This window comes from Sceloporus occidentalis, unplaced genomic scaffold (genome assembly GCF_023333645.1).
Source record: "Sceloporus occidentalis isolate IW3139 unplaced genomic scaffold, rSceOcc1.0.p SCAF_1, whole genome shotgun sequence".
NCBI classification, from domain to species: domain Eukaryota; kingdom Metazoa; phylum Chordata; class Lepidosauria; order Squamata; family Phrynosomatidae; genus Sceloporus; species Sceloporus occidentalis.
Genome location: NW_028316981.1, coordinates 299,331,869 through 299,340,082, shown reverse-complemented (window position 1 = coordinate 299,340,082; position 8,214 = coordinate 299,331,869). Strand labels below are relative to the sequence as shown.

The window sequence follows — 8,214 nt, the reverse complement described above, 5'->3', positions numbered from 1 at the left end:
TCACTATTTTGCAGAGCAGCCTTTCCAAGGTTTCCAGATGATGGTACAATCTTTCCAATCATTTATTATCTGATCTTTTAAACAGAATGTAATATGCAGAATGTGTGCTGTGCTACAGAATGATTTATTTTCATCGGTGCATAAAGTAGGCCTTCCATAACCGTGGATTCCTCATTCTCAGATTCAATCATGCACAGCTCAAAAATATTCAAAAAATATATAAATTCCAAAAAGCAAAGCTTGATTTTGCTATTTTATATAAGGGACACCATTTTATTAGGCTATTGTATTTAACAAGACTTGAGCATCCACTGATTTTGATATCCATGGAGGGGTCCTGGAACCAAACCCTGGTAGATACCAAGAGCCCACTGTGTTTCATTTTATGACTTTTGGAGCCGCCATGAGTAGTTATGGTGATTTAGAATAAAAGCATGAAAATAATAAAATCCAGTCTTAAAAAAAAGACATCAAAACTGATAAATATATACACACTATAATAAAACAATGAAACCCTGAAATCATGGTGCAGGCTTCAATTGCTCAAAGCTTGGTGGAGAAGTATAATATTTTCTCCACAACAATTGTGAGAGAGCCAACATAACACCAGAGGAGTGAGAGTTTCACAATTAAGGTGCTACTACAGGAAAGGCCCTGTTTCACTGTCTGGCCCTGCTAGCTTTCAGTCCAAACTGTTTGGACTAGTAGGTAATCTGCACAGTGCTAGCAAGCAACACATCTTGTAAGATGACATGACCTGGTGTATTATTATTATTATTATACTCTGAATTTTTTTTTGAAAAACAAAGTTTTGAAAGAATGGGCTAATGGTGCTGTACTGTTCTAAACTGAACTGTTTCAACTGCTTTTTATCTTTCAAAGTATAGTTTTAAATGACTTTTTGTATGTTCTTAGATACATTGCTTGGTTTTACTGTAAGCCACTTTGAGGCCCAGTTTTGGGAGAAATGTGAGATATAAATAGTGAGGAATTCAGATTATTGTCAACACCCAGTTTTTAAAAAACTGCTGAGGGTTCCCTTACAATATATTGGCCATGCTTGTTGGAGGTGATGAGAGTTGTCATCCAACGTAACTGGATGGCACCATATTGGAGAAAGTTGTATTATAGATGCATTTTTTAAAGGTAATGTTGGAAGAAGGAAAGCTATGCTTAGTAATAACTTTAGCTCTTAACACTGTTTCTGAAGTCATGGCTGGAGAGATTCAAAGAAGCCAGTCTTCAGAAAAATCTACTGGATGAAGGAGCTAGGTTAAGAAAAGAGGGATGGAGGAGGAGGACATGTCATTTTAGAATGTGGTGACAAAGACGTTGTTGGATTGCAACTTGCAGCATTTTTCACCATTGGCTGGCCTGACTAGGGCTGAGGGGCACTGCAGTCCAACAACATTTAGAGGGACACACATTCCTTACACCTGTGCCGGAAGGTGTGCCGTTTCTCTTTATATCTGGTCATCCTGCAGTTCAGCTATGAAGCTGAATGAGTGATGCTGAATGCTGGGTCCAGCTTTAAATGTCTGACAAATTTAGTTGGTGAAGGTTTTGTGACATGAAAATAAGAGATGAGAAAAGCTTTATCAGTGAAATTTCTGTACATCAAGCTATTATTCAAAGGCTAGGAGAAGACTCGGAAAAACCATAGCAGTCTTTGAATGCCACATGAAGTTATAAACCTGCTGAAAGTTATAGGTGCCAAACGATCCTTTACTGTACAGTCATTTGTTTTGATGTATTTAACAAATTGTACATTCTTTTAAAAACTATGATGAAACATTCTGTTTTGAAAGTCATGTAGCTTTCCCCCACTCCCTCCCCCAAATATTGTTCCCCTTCAAGTTGACCAAATATATTAACACAAAATGTATGTTTAATACAGAATTAGAGGTTGGGACACGGTCCCTTTATAACATAACATTTATTGTGCCTTTACTTAACAACAACTCTGTACACTGCGTATAACAGGTGTCCCTTTATTTCAGGACATTACTGCTCAGCAAAGTCCATATGCAAAACAGATATCACATATCTTTAATCTTTCCTATCTATGAAACTCTTTTCTAATACCACACTGAATGAGAACTATTATATCTTTCTTAAATCCTGGAAACTGAAATTATTTTAAATTACTGAAAAGGCTTCCCTTCACTGTTACCAAGGTGACTCGTATCATGTAATTCACTGGAAGCATGATGTGCTTTGGCAAACACCAAGGAAAGAGTTGTGTTTTCAGCTCTACAGCTTTGGGTTCATCACCTGCAATTTTGGAATCCCACCAGCTCCACCAACCTTTATCAGTAGATATATCCAATTTGTTTTTGTATTTTTACATTATTTGGAAAGGAAAGCCCAAAACACTCCTCATAAAAGTGCAGATTGGCAAGTGAGCAGTGTGAATAACCATACTGCTCCATGGCTAGTGGGCATTTGTATATAGATTTTGTAACTGTCTCTACTACATTACAGAACATTTCTGTTCAGCTGCCTGCTTAATATCAGTGAAAGTAGCTTGGGCCTTCTCTTTGATAGCATCCATGTCCATATTTTGGATGTTCTGAAGCTGTCCGAGAATAGAATCTTTGTCTTCTTCTTCTACTTGATCTTCAGCCACCATTTTCTGGAGGTCTTCTGGCAAGTCTACATCATCACCAGCCATCTGGATTTGGTTCTCATCCAATTCACTCTGAGATAGGGAGGACAGAGGAAAGAAAGAGAAAGAGACAAAGCCAAGAACCATAAATATCAGTAGGAAAGGTGTGTATCCAGTACAAAAGATGTAATGAAAATTCTTTTGAATTTAGATTGTTCAATTTCAAATTAAAATGTAATATATTTTAGCTCATCCGCCCAAATTCTGTGCCAAAAGAACCTGCATAACATGACCTGTATAAATCAGACATTTGAAATTGCATGAACATCAGATTTCTGTAATCCTAAATCCTACCCACACTTACTTGGAAATCCCAATGAATAGCTTTACTCCTGAATAAACAAGTAGAAAATATATGAATAAGAGTGAGCACTCTTATAAAAACAAAGATGTGGGGGGAAGTAAACTGTAATCTACCTTTTATCCCATCAGTTGGCCTCACCCCAAAGACAGAATTGACATAGATGGCACAAAAGGTTATAGGGGTGGTTTGTTGCTTCTTTGTGTGATGTCTGTACCCAGCGGGTGGACATGGGACTGTCCTGACTGGTAAAGGATGTAAAGACTTCCTCTTTAAAACTGTAGGGTCAGCTCTTTCATGGATCAGGATGAAGGGCCAACCTCAGATAGTTAAGTAAAAGAAGTTGACATTGCTGGAAAGACTCTGCTACTTCTGCAAAAGACTGCTCACACATCAGTGGCATCACTAGGGTTAGAGTCACCCAGTGGGGTAACTCATGGTGTTACCCTTTTAGAACCCCTCCCATACCGGAGCCTACAGAATCCATAGTAATGTTTCTCACAGGGTGGTATGAACACCACCCTCTGAATGTCGTCTTAAGGACAACCACTCTCTCTTAAAATGGATTGCCATCAGGATTACTCTCTCCTTCTGCACATGCCCCTGAAGATGTTTGGCTCTTCTTGCTATCCCCTCCCCTCTCTTTTTCTGTGCCTCACTGGTTATAATTGCACAAAAAATTACAGTAATTTTGGTATCACCCTGTCTGATGGTGTCACCTATTGCTATCTGTACCCCCTGCATCCCCCCAGGGATGCCATGGACTCCCATGGTGCCTTACTCTGACGAAAGATTCCCATGAGGGAGATGTTTGGGCTTTGGAAGCTGTCTGGAGCAGGATAGGAATCATAGCCCCTGACCTTTCTCCAAGGCTTGAACAGCAAGTCTCGTCTTGCCATACAGCTGTCTCGCAGTGGATGCGCCATCGGCATTTGAAGCTCAACATGTCCAAGACGGAGCTTCTTGTCTTTCCTCCTAAGCCCACCCTTCAACACTCCTTTTCTGTCTCTGTGAACAACATTTCTATTCAACCAGTTCAGCAAGCCCACAGTCTTGGTTTTATCTTTGACTCTTCTCTGTCGTGTATCCCCGAGATCCAGACCACAGCCAAGGCTTGCAGATTCTTTTTGTACAATATTGCCAAAATCCGACCATATCTCTCCGCCTGCCCTGCCAAGATCTTGGTCCATGCCCTAGTGATCTCACGACTGGATTACTGTAACGTCCTCCTGGCTGGGCTTCCTCTTTCTCACCTCCGTCCTTTAATCTCTGTCCAGCATTCAGCTGCACGCATTATCACTTCCACCCACCGCTCTGACCACATCTCTCCTGTGTTGGCATCCCTTCACTGGCTCCCCCTCCCTTTCCGCATTCAGTATAAGCTCCTGCTGTCGACATTTAAAGCCCTCCATGGACTGGCCCCTCCTTACTTATCAGACCTTCTTTCTCTTCACCTTCCCACTCGGGCCCTCCGTTCTGGTAGTCAAGGGTTCCTGTCTCAGCCCAGGATTTCCTCTGCCCCATCCTGGATTCGCCCCTTTTAACTTGCTGCCCCTCACTCCTGGAACCTTCTTCCCCCACAAGCAAGAGCCATCACTTCTTTAACCAGCTTCAAAATGGAGTTGAAAACCATCCTGTTCAGAGAAGCCTTCCCAGGCATTGCATAACTGTCGCTTACTATCTGATGTTCTTTTGTTGCCTGTTTATCGATCCATTTCCTGTATTGCTATGTATTGTATATGTATTATCCTACTTGAGAGTATGTATTTTCCCTGGAAAATGATTAACCTTCCATTTTGAAGCCAAGCCCTCCCTCCAGTCCATCTGCCTTGGTCCAGGCCTTGCAGGTAGAGAGGAACTGCTGGACCTCTTACCCTTTCCCGCCACCACTCCCTTCTCCTTCTGTGTCATGTCTTTTTAGATTGTAAGCCCGAGGGCAGGGAACCGTCTAACTAAAAAGATTGCATGTACAGCGCTGTGTAAATTTACAGCACTTCATAAATAAAAGTTAATAATAATAATAATAATAATAATAATAATGTAGTCCTCCAGATATTGTTGAAATGCAGTTTCTGGAGGGCATAATAATCTTCATCTAAATTTACAAAGCTAAAACATCTCATTCTCAGGAGTCCTTTCTCCAAGCAAGAAGTTATGGGAGAAATCAGCACAAAGACCAGGGTGACTTTTGGAGCAATGGCAAGAGCCTCTCATTGGTGTCACTCCCTCCAATGATAACCACCCCCCATGATACCCACCCTAGAGAGACCAACCAATATTGATGGGCAAATGAAAGATAGTGGGACAGACTGTGGCAAAGTATTCATCCTTCTGCTGAGATGGTGGGACCTCGGGCTGGTGCTTTGCTTGGGCAACAGTTCTCAGTTCCTGCCTCAATATTCTTCCAGTTCCTGGATCAGCCCTTTCTGTTCTGATCCTTGGCACAGATCCTGGTCATTGGTGCCAGCTTGAGAGTTGCCTTTGGTTCAGCACTGGCACCATAGCGCAAAGGCAGAGTCAAGTTACCTGGGAGGGGAGGATGAGGGCAGTGCCCATTTATCCTTCAGTTCCTAAATATCTAGTTCAACTGTAACTTAAAACTTCCATCGAGCATTTAGAAATACAATGTACGGAAACATCCAAAGCAGGCCAAGTTACCAAGTGATCAAAAGAGTTCTAGGTGTAAATGATTTTCAGAGTCTCTCTCTGTCCAATGCTAGAAATTGGAGGACTGAAGAAAAAAATTATCTGGGTGACAAAATTCTTATTGAGTGGGGCACTAGACCCCTGGTAAAGCTAATAGGAAGACACAGGGTGTAGTAAATTCTGGAGTTTTCCTCTCCTACAAGCCCTCTCAATGTCTCCAGAAATTTTAACTAGTTTGGATCTATGAATTATTTGTTGTTGTTGTGTGCCTTCAAGTAATTTCTGACTTATGGTGACCCCAAGGCATGAACCCCTATCATGGAGTTTTCTTGGCAAGTTTCTTCAGAGGAGGTTTGCCATTATTATCCTCTGAGGATGAGGCACTGTGACTTGCTCAAGGTGACCCAGTGCATTTACATGGCCAAGTTGGGATTCGGACCCTGATCTCCAGAGTCTGGCTGTCATAGACATAAAGTTATATAACATCACACAGGATTCCAGTGTAACTTTCTGAACCTCTGTAAAAAGTAATCATGCACTACACAAACAATTAGCTGATTTAAAATGATTCTCACTGCCCAACTTTCATACCATAATGGCGCTCTGTTGAATTATACCTTCAAGATAAAAAAGCTGTTGAGTCAAGCACTGGCAGAAATGGATGGAGGGGAATAATCCACCACAGATGGCTCCTGCCATTAACTGAATGGGGATTGTCTGGCAGGGGCCTGTTTTCTGGCTTCTCTTCACACTTGTGTGTTCCTTCTTAGTGTTACAGGAACACTGGTTGTGTTAAAACGTGAAGCTGTTGCATTATTCCAAGTGAATGCCAGAAGAGGTCAGAGGGGATGTAGCGTAATTGCCAATGAAATGTCTTGGCTTGGGGAAGGGGTAGCAGAAAGGCCAAGCTCAAAAGGATAGCAGTAATGGCAGTGGCAGATTTGAAACCCAAGTCCTCCTCATGTCTAGCAAGCCGCTTGCTCCACCATTCCTAAATTAGGAGCACTATGAGTCACTTTTCCTGACACCCTCCCACCCCCTTGTATTCCACGTCACATTTACTGCCCATTCATTTTTCCACTACATCATATTTGCCAGACTGCATACTTTTCTTTCTTTCTTTCTTTCTTTTTTTGTTATGGCCCGAGAGGTAAAATAATGAACAATAAAAGAAAATTACCCAGAAATGTAAATCTGGCCAGCTCCGTTACATTTGCAGCACTTGCCAAGAAAATGAAAGGGTTCTCTGAAGGCTGTTACCAGGCCAAGGCAACCTTCTACTTCATTTGATGCCTTCTTTGTTTTGCCACCTGCTCAATGGGAGCACATTTTCTCACACCATATAAATGGAGTTATATTCTCATAAGAGGCTGTTAATCATGGCACTTGTTCCAAGGTATAAAAATGTAAGGACTGCCTTGTTAAAGCAGACAATAGCTCGGTTGCTCTGACCATGATTTTTTCTGGTTAATCTCAGCCACAAGGGCACGAAGGAGGTCACAGGCAGGGCAGGATTGAGACTCAAGCTGCATCCACACTGCAGAAATAATCTAGTTTGACACCACTTTAACTGCCATGGCTCAATGCTATGGAATCTTGGGATCTGTAATTTATTGTGGCACCAGAGCTCTCTGACAAAGAAGGCTAGATGTCTCACAAACACTATAGTCACCAGAATCCCCTAGCATTGAGCCAGGGCAGTTAAAGCGGTGTCAAACTGCATTATTACTGCAGTGCAGATGCAGCTGAGGATGCAAATTCTCCAATTTTTGGTGGACTCCGCTCCAGGCAAGAGGACAAGGCTATGGGCAAAATTCCAGCTCACTTTATAGAGTATTCTGGGTGACCAGATGCCCTCTTTTTCCAGGACATGTCGTCCATTTCATCTTTCCATCCAGGATGAATTTCAACATGTCCTCCTGAATTTATATTTATATTAGTACTTTTAGTTTTTATTTTGAAATGCCCTACATTTTCCTTGAATGTCCTACAGTTTGTGGTGCGTTGTCCACCTTTGTGGTGAAGAATTCTGGTCACCTTGAGAGTTGTTGTTGTTGTTTGCCCCCAAGTCATTTTTGACTTATGGCCACCCTACGGCAAACCTATCCTCGGGTTTTCTTGGCAAGTTTCTACAGAGGGGGTTTGCCATGGCCATCCCCTGAGGCTGAGACAGTGTACCTCGCCCAAGGTCACCCAATGGGCTTTTATACTAGAGTGGGAAATTGAACCTTGATCTCCAGAGTTGTAGTCCAACATTCAAACCACTATATCAAACTGGCTCCACACTTGCTAGAGTTTTCAAGGCTTAATTGATTTGTTGCTGCAGCTTGAAAGACTCTTTGGGGAGATCTACATATTTACTTAGCTGCCTTCTTCTCTCTCAGTTTATGTGGCACCAGGTCTCACACTCCACTTTGCTCTGCATCCTTTTGGCTAGAAACAAATGTGTGTTAAGTGCCTTCACTTGCCCAAGGTCACCCAGTGGGTTTCCATGGCCAAGCTGGGAATTGAACCCTACTCTTTAAAGTAATAATAATAATAATAATAATTTGTATTTCGCTTTTTCACAAAGGAATCAAAGCAGATTCCAACAGTATAA

The 8,214-nt window shown here is 41.9% G+C and overlaps 1 protein-coding gene across 1 annotated transcript in view; it reads right to left on the bottom strand.

Moving 5' to 3' along the window:
- Positions 1 to 310: 310 nt before the first annotated feature.
- CPLX4 (complexin 4) overlaps positions 311 to 8,214 on the bottom strand; it is a 42,355-nt gene continuing 34,451 nt past the window's right edge. Inside the window, exon 3 of the mRNA XM_089496968.1 lies at positions 311 to 2,701. Coding sequence (XP_089353094.1) covers positions 2,474 to 2,701 — 228 coding nt within the window. The 3' untranslated portion in view covers positions 311 to 2,473. The remainder of the gene's footprint in view (positions 2,702 to 8,214) is intronic.